Here is a 15,195-nt window from a genome sequence, read left to right on the forward strand (position 1 = left end):
CCACAGTCGTGTTGTTTGACAGTGTGGTGTTCCCACAGCTCTGAATTCCCAACAAAACCTGGTGTTATATTACAGTTCTGTCCTTTCTGTTAGGTCCATGGTTCAGGATTATGGCCGACTGTCACACGGATTAGATCAGACCCGGGTCAAATCTGGAACGTGGTACGTTTGAAAACTTGGGAACAGTCTTTAGAACAGCTCCAGAATCCCCCCCCCCCCCCCCCCCCCCCATCCACCCCCCCAACCCGGTTTTCTGTCTGTGACTGGCTTTCTCTCTTTCCTTCCTTCCTACTTCGTGCCTTCTCCTCCTCCCCCTCTCCCTCCCCACGCCCCCCTCCCACCCTCTCTCTCTCTCTCTTTCTGTCTCACTTTCTCTCCCTCTCTTTCTCCCCCCTCTCCCCTCTTCCTCTCTCTCTCCCCTCTCTCTCTCTTTCTCCCTCTCTCTCTCCCCTCTCTCTCTCTTTCTCCCTCTCTCTCTCCCCTCTCTCTCTCTCTTTCTGTCTCACTTTCTGTCCCTCACTTTCTCCACCCCTCTCCCTCTCCCCCCTCTCTCTTTCTCCCTCTCTGTCTCCCTCTCTTTCTGATTCATTTTTCTGCTCCTCTGTGTGTGTGTGTGTGTGTGTGTGGCGGTGTGTGTGTGTGTGTGTGTGTGTGTGTGTGTGTGCGCGCACCCATTCATCTGACTGTGCGTGCGTTGGTACTTGGTGTTGTGATTGCGTGGATGGTATGTGGATGATGGTCACTACGTGGATGAGGTGACTGCGTTGTTCGCATGGGATAGTTGTAACAGAAAATTTTACTTGTGACTGTGATGATTTCAGTGTAACATGTTCCTTTTCGTAGTATTCTCATGTGATGCGCCTTGAGCATTACTGTATTTCTAATGAAAGGCACAATAGAAATAAGCTATTGTTATTATTATCATTCTAATCATCATCATCATTATCATGACGATGATTGTTATCATCATCATCATCATTAATGTGATGATCATCATCATTATCATCAGAATCATCATTTAGCGTCCCAACCCAACCTTTCAGGAGTTGTCAAACGGGTCGTCCCGAAAGATTTTCATCAGGAATACAATGTTTCAGGGTATGGCTACATCAACGACCACCATCCTCCCCAGAAAATCAAAGGGGCTGTTGCATTAACTGCGCATTTACCACATGCTCCCAGAACTCCAGTCAGGACTACGACTTTGAAGGGGGGAATGCAGGAAAAGAAACGCTAAAAACACCAGAAATACCAGGTATTAGTATTACACGCCAGGGATGATTAATCTGCTTGGTGAGCCCCCTTCATGCAACACCGGTAAAGGAAGTGCATGCCGCAGTGTCTTTGAAACATGTTTGCCAAGCCGCAAAGTTATTCATACGTGCAATGGCGGTGTGTCAGCAAGCATTCAAATGTGGCATTTGTTTAAAAAAAATCTAAATAGAGCGTGTTTTTAACTTGGGTATAGGGTCCCGACGTTTATATAAAATCATGTAACTAAAACCGTTACAAAATCGGAAAGTTCACAGTCTTTTTTTGGTCGTTATTTTCGCCCATCGTCAAATGTTCTGTGCTTCACATTTCGAACCTTTTGATTCAACGTTGATACTAGCAGTATTCTTATGACAGGAGAGAAATCAAAAAAAGAAAAGAAAAAAGAGACAACAACAAAATCAGCGGCAGCACGGCTGCAGCAATGACAGCAATTAAATGATATAGACATATACATATTTTGGTTGATCAGTTGAGGATTAATGAAAAACCTCCGTCCAAACATTTATATCTTGCACTGGAGTGATGGCCTGGAGGTAACGCGTCCGCCTAGGAAGCGAGAGAGAATCTGAGCGCGCTGGTTCGAATCACGGCTCAGCCGCCGATATTTTCTCCCCCTCCACTAGACCTTGAGTGGTGGTCTGGACGCTAGTCATTCGGATGAGACGATAAACCGAGGTCCCGTGTGCAGCATGCACTTAGCGCACGTAAAAGAACCCACGGCAACAAAAGTGTTGTTCCTGGCAAAATTCTGTAGAAAAATCCACTTCGATAGGAAAAACAAATAAAACTGCATGCAGGAAAAATACAAAAAAATTGGGTGGCGCTGTAGTATGGCGACGCGCTCTCCCTGGGGAGAGCAGCCCGAATTTCACACAGAGAAATCTGCTGTGATAAAAAGAAATACAAATACAAATACAAAACCCAGCACAAATATCAGACGGGCACAATGGTAGGGAAAAAAAAATATCCCACATCCTTTTACGACCAATCGGGATAGTGAACTTGTATCCACTGCGTCTGGGTCTCAGCATAGGAAGGCTGGGCCCCGTCCTCTTCTCCCTCCTTTTTGACCTCCCCCAACCGAAGTCAGGTACTCGTTCGCACCTGGGTGGAGTGAGGACACATCGGGGTACAGTGTCTTTCCCATGGACACAATACCATGCCGAAACGGGGCCTCGAACTGTCTTCACCTTTTCCTTCAATAAAAAAAAAAGGTTCGATTCGATTTCGATCACTGGTAAACACTGGCACATGATCAAAGTCCAACGCCTTACTGATTCTGCTCCGTAGCCTCCGTGACGGACATGATGCTGTGACGTCTGTTGGTCTATTTCTGTGTTGTCGAGGCTTTGAGAGAAACGAAAGACTGAATATTGCAGTTATAATGGACGTTCATTCTACTCATTGTCACATATTTTGGTGAAAACGAGAATGAAAACTGTCACACGCAAGCACGCACTCACGCAAACGTACACGCACGCACGCACACACACACACTACACACACACGCGCGCGTGCGCACGCACACACACCCCACACACGCGCGCACATACACACACACACATGCACACGCACGAACACACACACACACACACACACACACAATAATAATAACAATAATGGCATTTATATAGCACTGAATCTTGTGCATAGACAAATCAAAGCGCTTTCGCAACAATCATTCACACGCGTGCATCACTCTAAAACTGGAGAAACTGAAGACAAGGAAGAGGCAGGAAAGGGAGGCTATTTTGGGAAGAGGTGGGTTTTAAGGCCAGACTTGAAAGAGCTGAGTGTGGATACACACACTGACGAACGCGAACACACACACACACACACACACACACACACACACACACGACACACACACACATACACACACAAAACAAACGAGCACATAAACACACCGTTGAAAACAGATACCTAATTTCATACACCTGTGGTATAAGGTCAGGTAAAAAAAAACACACAAAAAAAAACAAAAACAAAAATCGCAGGTGAGTCCTTCATAAAGGGCGTCACACAGTGCAGTGGAAACCTGCCCCTCCGTTCACTGCGGTGAATTGCACCAGAGTCAAGGGAGCGCAGACGCATTGGTCAACGTTGGCTAACAGAGTAGACTGAGGTCTTCGATACACTCGGTCACCGACTGGTCGATACCCCAGTGACCTACCGATCGGTGAGTACAGGTTCACCTGTTAATCCATTCACGTGTCTGTGCTTATGCCTATTATGTTTGGGCCTGTGTGTTGGCGCCCTTGTGTGTGGGGGTGGGCGTGTGTGTTTGAGTATGTGGGGTTGGGTGTGTATGTAGGGATATTGGATGGGAATGCGAGTGTGTGTGGGGGGGCGGGAGGGATGGTGGGGGGGGGGGGGGGCGTAGGGATGGGGGCGCCAGGGGGGTTGCATGTGGGGGCGTATTGGTGCGAGTGTGTGTGTGAGTGAGTGAGTGTATGTGTGTGTGTGTGTGTGTGTTTGAGTGTGTGGGGTTGGGTATGTATGTGGGGGTATTGGATGGGAATGTAAGTGTGTGTGTGTGTGTGTGTGTGTGTGTGTGTGTGTGTGGTGTGCATGTGTGTGGTGTGTGTGTGTGTGTGTGTGTGGTGTGTGTTTGTGTGTGTGTGCTCGCGCGCGTGTGTGTATGTGGGTGAGTGTGTGTGTGTGTGTGTGAGAGAGAGAGAGAGAGGGTGTGTGTGTGTATGTGAGTGTGTGTGCGTGCGTGTGTGTGTGTATGTGAGTGAGTGAGTGAGTGTGTGTGTGTGTGTGTGTGTGTAGGGGTATGGGGTGGGAGTTTGTGTGTGTGCGTGTGTGGTGTGTGTGTGTGTGTGTCTCTCTCTCTGTCTCTCTCTCTCTCTCTCTCTCTCTCTCTCTGTGTTGAACACTGTAATTTCGTCAATGACATACATTTATGGCTGAAAGCACCCCCCAACTGTGACGTGATAACACCGAGGTATGCTGCCGTGACAGACACACATGTGGTATAGACTCTCCACCAGAATGAGAGAGAGAACATAGAAGAAGGAAGTCGGTGTGAAGAACCGAACTTGGATGAATGGCCTATATACTTATGTATGTATACTGTGTGTGTACGGCTTGTGTTCCTGGAATGTTAAGTGTGCCGTCAACGGCCCGCCTTGACTTTCAATGGCGATCTCCGCGCTGTCAGTGGCTTCGTTGTAGTGTAGTGTGTTGTGAAGTATAAATCATAGACCCTACCCCACCCTGGTCGGCCCCTCCACCCACACAGCCTAAGGCAGATGGAAACCACTGACAGCGCACCAGTCTGATGACACAGATGGGGCCTTCATGCTGTTCGGACACTGGTCAGCGTCTGTATGTGGTCACCCAGGACAGGGGCTGACCTGGCAGTCAGTGTTTGCAACAGTGCCTGTTATAGTCACTTCAATCCATCACAACGTTATCTGTGCAGAACCTTTCTGCCTGTGTTCTGTCCGAACCTGATACCCGTGAACATGAATCCACGGTGTACTGTTCTAGTTCACACACCACCTGCGCTCCCCCCCGGGGGATCAGAGCTACATGTCACCCGCTGACATTGAGTGAAAGACTGGAGTGTTTGGTTTCTGTTTTAAGGCCTATCATTTTCTCCGCAGTCTTGTTAACTAACACCCATCCTGATAAACATTCAGTTTGTGCCAATGGTGATACTCAAGAGATTATCGTGCTGCGGGTGAAGGGGCACCTGCGGGTAAATCTACATGAGGCAAGGCAAGATTTTCCTGCAGGTGCACCAAAACCCACGCAGGTGCGGTAGTCTTTTGAAATGCCACCACAGGGAGTCGCTTTTTCCGTTTTTGGCCCCGCAAACCAGGAAACCAACACACACACACACACACACACACACACATGGCGGCTTGAGACAACAAGTGTAGATTTGTGTTAATAACATGGGTAATTTTACATCGTATTATGCCTGATCCTTAATTGGAAGGGTCGGTAACACGCAACATATCATTCCTCATATTCCTCCAACGCAAAACGCACGAAAATGGTCGTCTAAAACAAAAAGGTCACAGAATTTAGAATTCTAAACCAGGACATTTCCCCAATAAAGACTGCGTTGTGTAGGCCTACACACGTAACTGTTCGCAGCATACTGACAAAGTGTTCGTGGAAGCAACGTGAGATACAAACGGCTGGGTAAGTCGACAGCTGAAACAATGCTGAAAGAACGGCGGACATTCACAAACGTGGCCGGATAGCAGACAAGGAACCTACTAAGTGTAAGTATTAAGTAGGGTCAGATGAATACTGGGGCAGATGCTGCTTGGTGGAACCTGTTGGTCTGAGTGTTGTTGTTGTTGTTATTGTTGTTGTTGTTGTGTGTGTGTGTGTGTGTGTGTGTGTGTGTGTGTGTGTGTGTGTGTGTGTGTGTGTGTGTGTGTGTGTGTGTGTGTGTGTGCGTGTGTGTGTGTGTGTGTGAGAGAGAGCAGTTTTCAAATTTACGTCTTTTCAGTCTGAAGAATTTTAGTGTGTGTGTGTGTGTGTGTGTGTGTAGTTTTCAATTTTACATCTTTTGGGTCCAAAGAATTTGTGTGTGTGTGTGTGTGTGTGTGTGTGTGTGTGTGTGTGTGTTTGCAGTTTTCAATTTCACGTCCTTCCAGTTTAAAGAGTTTGTGTGTGCTTGTGTGTGTGTGTGTGTGTGTGTGCAGCAGACAGTGAGCATGGAGCAGACAGTGACCTGTGTCCTGATCCTGACCCTGCAGTGGGTGAAGGCGGTGCCCATTGTCCACGCCCCATGGGGGGCCCTGCAGGGGATCAGGGTGCAGGGCAGTGGAGGGAGGACCATGCACGCCTACCTGGGCATCCCCTACGCCGTGCCCCCCGTGGGAGACCTGAGGTTCGAGAGGCCTCTACCCCACCCGGGCCCCGGGGAGGGCCGGGTGTTTGAGGCCAACAGAGTCATGCCGGCCTGCCCTCAGGTAGGGTGCTTTCAATGTCTCTTCCTTCATGGTCATGACGATGTTTTCATAGCACGGATTGAACAGAGAAACCTGTCTCTGTGTATGTTCCTTGTGGTTTTGACGTTTTCATAGCACGAATTGAACAGTGAAACCTGTCTCTGTGTCTGTTCCTTGTGGTTTTGACGTTTTCATAGCACGAATTGAACAGTGAAACTTGCCTCTTTGTTCCTTCTAGTCATTATGACGTTTTCATAGCAGGGATTAAACACTAACTTGTTTCTGTGTGTCTCTACCTTATGGCCATGACGATGTTTTCATAGCAAGAATTGAACAGTGAAACCTGCCTCTGTGTCTGTTCCTTCTGGTCATCTAGCTGTTTTGACAGCACGGATTGAACAGTGACCCCTCTCAGTGGCTGTCCGCATGGTCATCTAGTTGTTTTAACAGCACGGATTGAACAGTGACCCCTCTCAGTGGCTGTCCGCATGGTCGTCTGTTTCTGTTTGTTTGTTTGGTTTGTTGTTTGGTTTTGTTTTTCATTCGCGGGCTGCGACTCCCACGTTCACTCGTATGCACTAGTGGGCTTTTACGTGCATGACCTTTTTTTTTTTTTTATCCCCGCCATGTAGATAGTCGTACTCCGTTTTCGGGGTGGTGCATGCCGGGCGTGTTCTTGTTTCTATAACCATCCGAGCGCTGAGATGGATTACGGGATCTTAAAAGTGCGTATTTGATCTTCTGCACGAGTATACACACGAAGAGGGTTCAGGCAGTAGCAGGTCTGCACATATGTTGACCTGGGAGGTCGGGAAAATCTCCACCGTTTACCCACCAGGCGCCGGACCCGGATTTGAACCCAGGAGCCTCACATTTAAAGTCCAACGCTTTAACTCTCTCCATACGAACGGCGAAAGAGACGACGTTAACAGTGTTTCACGCCAATTACCATCATCAAAATATTGCAGGCGGAAGGCTCTTATACTGAAGAGGTGAATGTTGACAAAGACGACCACAATTCTGACGACGGAAGCTAAAGGTTGGGTCATTCAGACACCCACTGGACATCTGAAGGGTCTGTGAAGAGGAGAAGAGAGGACTGGCCGTACTGAGTGAGTTAAACCACTTCGGCTATTGCGCCCGTCATTAGAGTTTGACTCAGGACTATTCAGCCATCTGCGCATTCACAGATAGATTCATGAGCATCCTCCCCCCCACCCCACCACCACCCTCCCCCCATCCCCCAGCTGGATGACAACGATGGTCATCATCGATCTCGATGGACACACACACCACCAGAGTTTGACTCTAATAATTATTGTGTGCGGTGTAGCCGGTACTGAACTGGTGTGTTTCCGGGCTGTTTTAGCGAATCAACACGGAGTAGTGATGTTCTGCAGAAACCGGTGCTGATCGGGTCCGCTAGAGAGACCAGTGAGGACTGCCTCATGCTGGACGTGTACGTGCCCCCTGATGACGTCACAGCCACCGCCACCTCCACCACCACCAAGCCCTATGCTGTCATGGTCTTTATCCACGGAGGGGGGTTCTATTCCGGCGATGCTTACACTTACAGGTGATGGACAATGACAGACTCCTGCTTTACTGGGCTTGATTGTATGTGTGTTTGACTGGATGGTTGTTTATTCACTGCTATGCAGTTGATCGATTGTAGATGCTTGTGGACAAGTGCTTTGAAATGTCTAGTATTTGATTTATCGTTGTTGGAAGGGAAGAGGGATGGATGGAAGGAAGGAAGGAGAAGGAAGGAAGGACAGTGGGAGATAGAAAGACATGTGTAGAGACACACAGGTGCGGACGGACAGGGAATGAGATACAGACTGAGACAGAACCATAAAACAGGGGAAGACAAACTTCCCGCTGGACGCCAACTTCCTTATTATTAAATGTCCTCCCTTCATTCCTCCCCCCCTTCCTACCCTCCTTTCTTCTTTCCTCCCTCCCTCACCCTCGTCCCTTCCCTCCTCCTTTACTCCCTCCCTCCGTTCCTTCCTCCCTCCCTTGTTTTCTTCCTTCCCTTCTCTCTGCCTTCCTTTCTCTTTTCCTCCCTTTCTTTCTCCCTTCCATTCTTCATACTTCCCTCCCTTTCTTTTTTTTCTCCCTTCCTTCCTTCCTTCCTTCCTCCCCCCTTCCACCCTCCCTTCCTTTCTCCATTCCTCTCTTCCTCCTTTCCTCCCTCCCTTCATTCCTTCCTTCCTCCATCCCTCCCTCCCTTCCTCCCCCCTTCATTCCTCCTTCCCCCCCTTCCCACTTCCCTTTCTCCTTCCCCCCCTTCCCACTTCCCTTTCTCCTTCCCTCCCTTCCCACCGCCCTTTCTCCCCCACCCCTTCCTTCCTCCCTCCCTTCATTCCTTCTTTTCTTCCTCCCTCCTTCCTTCCTTCCTCTCCCCGCCCTTCCTCCCACCCTTCCTTTCTGCTTTCCTTCCTTCCTTCATCCCTTCTCCTCCCCCCTCCTTTCCTCCTTACTTTCCTTTCCCCTTTTCTCCCTCTCTCCCCCAGTCACATGACCCCAGTCCCCACATGGTGTGGTTGCAGACCGTCCAAGTTAGTGGCGGACGGCGGGGTGATCGTGGTGGTGGTGCAGTACCGCCTGGGCGTCCTGGGCTTCCTGTCCTCCGGGGATGGCGTCGTTCCGGAGAACCTGGGCCTCTGGGACCAGAACCTGGCCCTCCGCTGGGTCAGCGCCAACGTGGGGGCCTTCGGCGGAGACCCCCGGCAGGTGACCCTGTTCGGAGAGTCTGCGGGCAGCTGGAGCGTGGGGCTGCACCTGGTGATGCCTCGGTCCAGGGGGCTGTTCCGGAGAGCCATCCTGCAGAGCGGGGGTCCTCAGAGCACGTTCCGGTTCACCGAGTTCTTCGGCAAGAGGACCATCTTCAGGGAGCTGACAGAGCGGGTTGGGTGTTACGGTCCGGGAGGCAGCAGTCGGGAGGTGCTGCGGTGTCTGAAGGATCAGCCTGTGGATCACTTGATCCGCACCGCCACAGAATATGACAAGACGTCTCCCCTCTTCAGCTTCTTCTTCCCTGTCGTTGATGGTAAGGGGGTGGGGGTGGGTGCGGTGGTGGTGGTGGTGTCCTTACCATCTTTTTATTATCTCTTTCTTTCTTTCTCTCTTTATTAATTTATTCATTTGTTTATTTATCAAGAAATATTGCTCTCGCGCATATTCTCGAAGCTCTATGCGCTTTACTAGTTCATTTCTTCACTGGTTTTGTTTTCTTTACTTTTTGGATTTGTTCTTGTCTGTTTGGTTTTGTCGAATTAATCAACTGATATCATGCATGTGATCATGTAGTATCATGGGTTTTGGTGGTGTTACAATTGATGGTTTTTTTTTCTTTCTCTGAGATGTTTTAGAAAGGGTAGATATTTAAACTGATCTATGCCTTGTGTATGTTTGTGCATATGCGCGCGCGCATGTGTGTATATGCATGCGTGTTGCACGTGCTGTGACACAGGGGAGCTGATCCCCGCCGATCCCAGAGAGGTGGCCCAGGACCCCGCCCTCCTGCCCAGCCTGGTCGGGGACGTGGACATCATCGTAGGCCTCAACCAGCGCGAGGGCTCCATCGTCCTTGTGACCCAGATCTTTGGACAGTTACCCTCAGAGGCGCTCTACACCAGGGAATACTTCACGGGCGTTCTGGACTTCTGCTTCATTATGATGGGACTCAGCAACAACACCGCCGTGAGAGAGGTTTGTCACCGTGTCAAACTTGGTCTTCTGGTTCCGGTCTGAGCTGCACTTGTGTTCAGTCTCTGTCTCTCTCTCATTGTCTCTCTCCTCGCTTCCCACAACGTTGAAGACGTTCCCCTTACCAGTGCCCTCAGTTTCCCAGACCTCATGGAATTCGGATGTTTGGAATGTCATTTTTTATTTGTTAGTTTTGTTTTGTTAAACTGAAAGACTTGCCGAACTCATTCAACGAAAACTGAAAACTTAACTCTGCTCTTCCATGCGACTGACTTCCGTTTTGCAAAATTCTGTCGAAGAAATCCACTGTAATTGGCACACAAATATCTATCTATCTGTCTGTCTAATTGATTGATTGGTTGATTAATCAGTTTATATGCATGATTGCACTCAAGGCCTGACAAAGCGCGTGGGGGTATGTTGGTGGTCAGGCACCTGCCTGTGTATGGATTCGTCCCGTGTAATGCACTGACGCCTCCCCGAGAGACTGCAGCTCAAACCGAAACTGAGTCAAGATAGAAACTGTACTTTGTTGTTATTTTTCCAGACGGCGGAATTCTTCTACCGCGGGGCGGAGTCAGGCACGACGACGTCTGAGACCCTGGATGCCGTGGAACAACTCATGGGCGACTGCCTGATGAACGTCGCCATCACCGAGTGGGCACGATACCTGGCCGCCGCCCCGCACACAGGGCGCCGCTACCTGTACGTGTTGGACCACCCCTTTGCCTGCAACAGCCAGGGCCCAGTGCCCGGCGCTCACCACATCGATGACCTGCTGCTGCTGTTCGACATGGATCGGGAATTCCCGCACGACAGTATGATCCACGCGCTGCACAAGACCTTTCTGTCTGAAGAGGATCACCGTCTGTCAGATATCATGGTCTCCATGTGGACTGCCTTTGCCAAGACTGGGTCAGTGTGTGTGCGTGCGCACGCGCGCTTGTTACCGTGTGTGCGTGCGGGGGGGGGGGGGGGGGGGGGGGGGGGGGGGAGTGCGTGCGTGCGTGTATGCGTGCGCGTGTGTGTGTACTTGTACATGTGTATGTGATCTATATGTGTGTGTGTGTGTGTGTGTGTGTGTGTGTGTGTGTGTGTGTGTGTGTGTGCGTGTGTGTGTGATGAGCGTGTATGAGAGTATGTGTGAATGTATGTGTAACTTCTTCTTCGTTCGTGGGCTGCAACTCCCACGTTCACTGGTATGTGCAGGAATGGGCTTTTACGTGTATGACCGTTTTTACCCCGCCATGTAGGCGGCCATACTCCGTTTTCGGGGTAACAAAAACAACTGAAAATAACGCAGCAGTGACGGTGATGATGTCTCCACAGGGACCCCAGCGGCCTCTTGCAGCAGGCGGTGGATGGTGGCGATGGGGAGTGGCCCCAGTACACGGTGGAGAGGGAGGAGCACCTGTCCCTGTCACTCTCCCCGCGCGTGCTGTCCGGGGCCGGCCCCTTCAGGGACCGCGTGGCTCTCTGGCTCCGCCTCCTGCCACAGCTGGACTCCCTCACATCCTCCGCCACCCACACACACCCGCGGGGGGCGGGCCAGAGCAGGGACAGCCTCAACCCCAAGGAGGATCTGTAAACGTCGTACTCTGTAGAATCTTTCTGACAGCATCACACTCTGGCAATTCCACCACGCCCTAGCAACACGACCGCATCCTGGCTACACCACCACACACTAGAAACACCACCGCACTCCAGCAACACCATACCCTGGCAACACCATCACACCCTAGCAACACCGGCACACCCTAGCAATACACACCCTGGCAACACCACCACACCCTAGCAACACCGTCACACCCTAGCACTAGACACCCTGTCAACACCACCACACCCTAGCACTAGACACCCTGGCAACACCACCACACCCTAGCAATACCACCACACCCTAGCAATACCACCACACCATAGCAACACCACCACACCCCAGCTACACCACCAAACCCTAGCAACACCACCACACCCAAACAACACCACACCATAGCAACACCACCACACCCTAGCAACACCACCACACCCAAACAACACCACACCCCAGCTACACCACCAAACCCTAGCAACACCACCACACCCAAACAACACCACACCATAGCAACACCACCACACCCTAGCAACACCACATATCACACCCTAGCAACACCACCACACCCTGACAACACCTCCACACCCTGACAACACCTCCACACCCTGGCAACACCACCACACCCTAGCAACACCACCACACCCTGACAACACCTCCACACCCTGGCAACACCACCACACCCTAGCAACACCACCACACCCTGACAACACCACCACACCCTAGCAACACCACCACACCCTAGCAACACCACACCCTAGCAACACCACCACACCCTGACAACGCCACCACACCCTAGCAACACCACCACACCCTGGCAACACCACCACACCCTGACAACACCACCACACCCTAGCAACACCACCACACCCTGGCAACACCACACCCCAGCAACTCCACACCCTAACAACACCACACCTTGCAACACCACACCCTAGCAACGCCACCACACCCTGGCAACACCATTCCCTGGCAACACAAAACCTTAGCAACACCACACACTGGTTACACCCATCACAGCACCTTCTGATATATTCCAGCCCCTAAGCTGTGTCAGGGAAACTTTCCTTCCTCCATTGTAGACCCATGAATTAATGCCATTTGGCTTTTATTGTGATAGATTTCAGTAGCTTTTTTTCTCCCAGTCATTTGAATGATAATAATAACTACAATAAATAGGGCTCTAAGCGCTTTACAAAACAAAAACAAAAACAAAAAAAAACCGGGTACTCTCTCTTTCTCACACACACACACACACACACACACACACACACACACACACACACACACACACACAAAAGTACATCGTTAGTGAGAATAATGGATGGGGCGGTGGTTTCTGCATTAGTTTGAATAAGAGGGTTTTCAGGGAATATTTGAATGAAGTGAAAGAAGAGTTCCTGATCTGCACAGGGAGTTGGTTCCAGACAGCTGGGCTATGAAAAGATAAATGAACGCTGACCAAAGGACTTTGTTCTGACAGAGGGGATGAGAAGCAGACGAGTATCGGAAGAAGAACGGAAGGGGATGTACATGTGGATGATATCTGTAGGATATCCCGGGTCAATGCTAGAAATAGACGAGAAACAGATACTGAGAAGTTTGTAGCTGATTCTGTATTGGACAGGGAGCCAGTGAAGAGACTTTGTTCTTGTTTGAAAACAGCAGTGAACAATAAATTTAAAAAAAATACATCTTGATCTGCAAACACACACACACACACACACACACACACACACACACACACACACACACACAAATCAGTTGTGACAAAACATTATACGATACGATACGACACGACACAATACACAATACAATACAACAGAATGCAGTACAATACAACACAGACACATGCACAAGGACAAACGGCACTCACAAGTTTATTCATAAAGTGTCGTGCACGCACGCCACCTTGAAGTGACATTTTACTGTAATGATTCTGTGTCCACCTTTCCTTTCCACAAGATCTGTGTAACAGTGTTGAAAGAACATTGCCTGGCACTGTTAGAAAACCCAAACGTGAAATATCGCAGCTGACGCGCCCTGTGGAGAGACAACATGACTGGTTTTATGTTTGTTTTGTGGTTGTGTCTGTTTTCTCTGTCTTTTCGTTTCCCTCATTATGTTAGTCCTGGGTCAGTCTGTAAATTGGTGTGTGTCTGTGTGTGCATTTGCACGCTTGTGTAATTGACTTACTGAGTGTGTGCGGCTGCATAGGTGTTTTTCAAGTTCGCTGAGCGTGGCCTGTTTTTATTTTTATTTTTTATTGTCATTATATTTAAGTCATTTGTCTTCTTTGCGTTCTTTTTTTTCATGATATTTTAATGAGTTTACTTATTAATTTGTTTATTTTGTTTACTTATAGTTTATTTCACGTCAACTTAGAGAACACTATCAAGGCCTGCGGACCATCGCCTTGGCGGGGTTATCAAAGCGAAGATCAGGTATCTTTTTGACTCACTTGTGTAAACAAAGTGAGTCTATGTTTTAACCCGGTGTTCGGTTGTCTCTGTGTGTGTGTGTGTGTGTGTGTGTGTCCGTGTGTCTGTGGTAAACTTTAACATTGACATTTTCTCTGCAAATACTTTGTCAGTTGACACCAAATTTGGCATAAAAATAGGAAAAATTCAGTTCTTTCCAGTCATCTTGTTTAAAACAATATTGCACCTCTGGGATGGGCACAAAAAAACAACAACAACAAAAATGAAGCCTAATTATATGCAAACTGCATTTACTGTTATATTTATATTTTTTTGTATTCTCTAAACTTGGCACTTTGACCTCTTATTCTGACACAACAACAAGAGGAGTCATTATTATCATTTTTTGTTCAAACAGGAACTTCTTTTGCTAAGCATGGAATTTTTATTTATTTTGCAAACGTTTTGGTGCAGATAGTAAAAAAGGGAAATTACTCTGTAATTAATGCTAGGGGACTTAATTTATCACAAGTGAGTCTTGAAGGCCTTGCCTCTCTTGTTTCATGATATTTTAATGAGTTTACTTATTTGTTTTTGCTTACTTATAGTTTATTTCACGTCAACTTAGAGAACACTGTCAAGGCCTGCGGACCAGCGCCTTGGCCCGGTTTATCAAAGCGAAGATCAGGTATCTGATTTTTTTATTTTATATATATATAGTTTATTTATTAATTTGTTTATCATTATTCTTTGTTTGTTTGAAGCAGTTGTAGTGTAGCGTATATAAATGGAACAGTTGGCACGCTATGACACCTCATTGACAGTGGAACTGAACTTTTGTCTGTGTGATGGAGTGGTGACGGACACCAGTCAGAACATTCTGATTGTAGAGGAACGCCCACAAGTTTATTTATTTATCTATTTATTTTATGGGAGGTTTTCCCTCCGTGAGTAGTGCCTACGTTGCCGCGATTTTGCCGGTGCGGCAATTGTCACATAGGAATGCTCTCTCTTCAATGGCGCACTCCGGCCCAGACAGAGAAGTATAGAGTCCGTAAATCAGTATGCATAGGTCCGTAAATCGGTATGTATAAGGTCCGTAAATCAGTATGCATAGGTCCGTAAATCGGTATGCATAAGGTCCGTAAATCAGTATGCATAGGTCCGTAAATCGGTATGTATAAGGTCCGTAAATCAGTATGCATAGGTCCGTAAATCGGTATGTATAAGGTCCGTAAATCAGTATGCATAGGTCCGTAAATCGGTACTGTATAAG

The 15,195-nt window shown here is 48.6% G+C and overlaps 1 protein-coding gene across 3 annotated transcripts in view; it reads left to right on the plus strand.

Moving 5' to 3' along the window:
• Window positions 1-3,290: 3,290 nt before the first annotated feature.
• The window catches only part of LOC143300819 (acetylcholinesterase-like), a 14,340-nt gene continuing 2,435 nt past the window's right edge, over window positions 3,291-15,195 (plus strand). The window contains exons 1-7 of one of the 3 annotated variants that reach the window (XM_076614747.1): window positions 3,291-3,454; window positions 5,949-6,218; window positions 7,598-7,773; window positions 8,753-9,252; window positions 9,676-9,914; window positions 10,459-10,826; window positions 11,241-15,195. The exon at window positions 11,241-15,195 is cut by the window's right edge and continues 2,435 nt beyond it. In XM_076614747.1, coding sequence (XP_076470862.1) covers window positions 5,961-6,218; window positions 7,598-7,773; window positions 8,753-9,252; window positions 9,676-9,914; window positions 10,459-10,826; window positions 11,241-11,499 — 1,800 coding nt within the window. In that variant the 5' untranslated portion in view covers window positions 3,291-3,454; window positions 5,949-5,960 and the 3' untranslated portion in view covers window positions 11,500-15,195. Of the gene's footprint in view, window positions 3,455-5,168; window positions 5,520-5,948; window positions 6,219-7,597; window positions 7,774-8,752; window positions 9,253-9,675; window positions 9,915-10,458; window positions 10,827-11,240 lie in introns of those variants that run through there. The other 2 variants (XM_076614748.1, XM_076614750.1) reach the window with 2 other exon arrangements.

This window comes from Babylonia areolata, chromosome 26, assembly GCF_041734735.1.
Source record: "Babylonia areolata isolate BAREFJ2019XMU chromosome 26, ASM4173473v1, whole genome shotgun sequence".
Classification (NCBI taxonomy): Eukaryota; Metazoa; Mollusca; class Gastropoda; order Neogastropoda; family Buccinidae; genus Babylonia; species Babylonia areolata.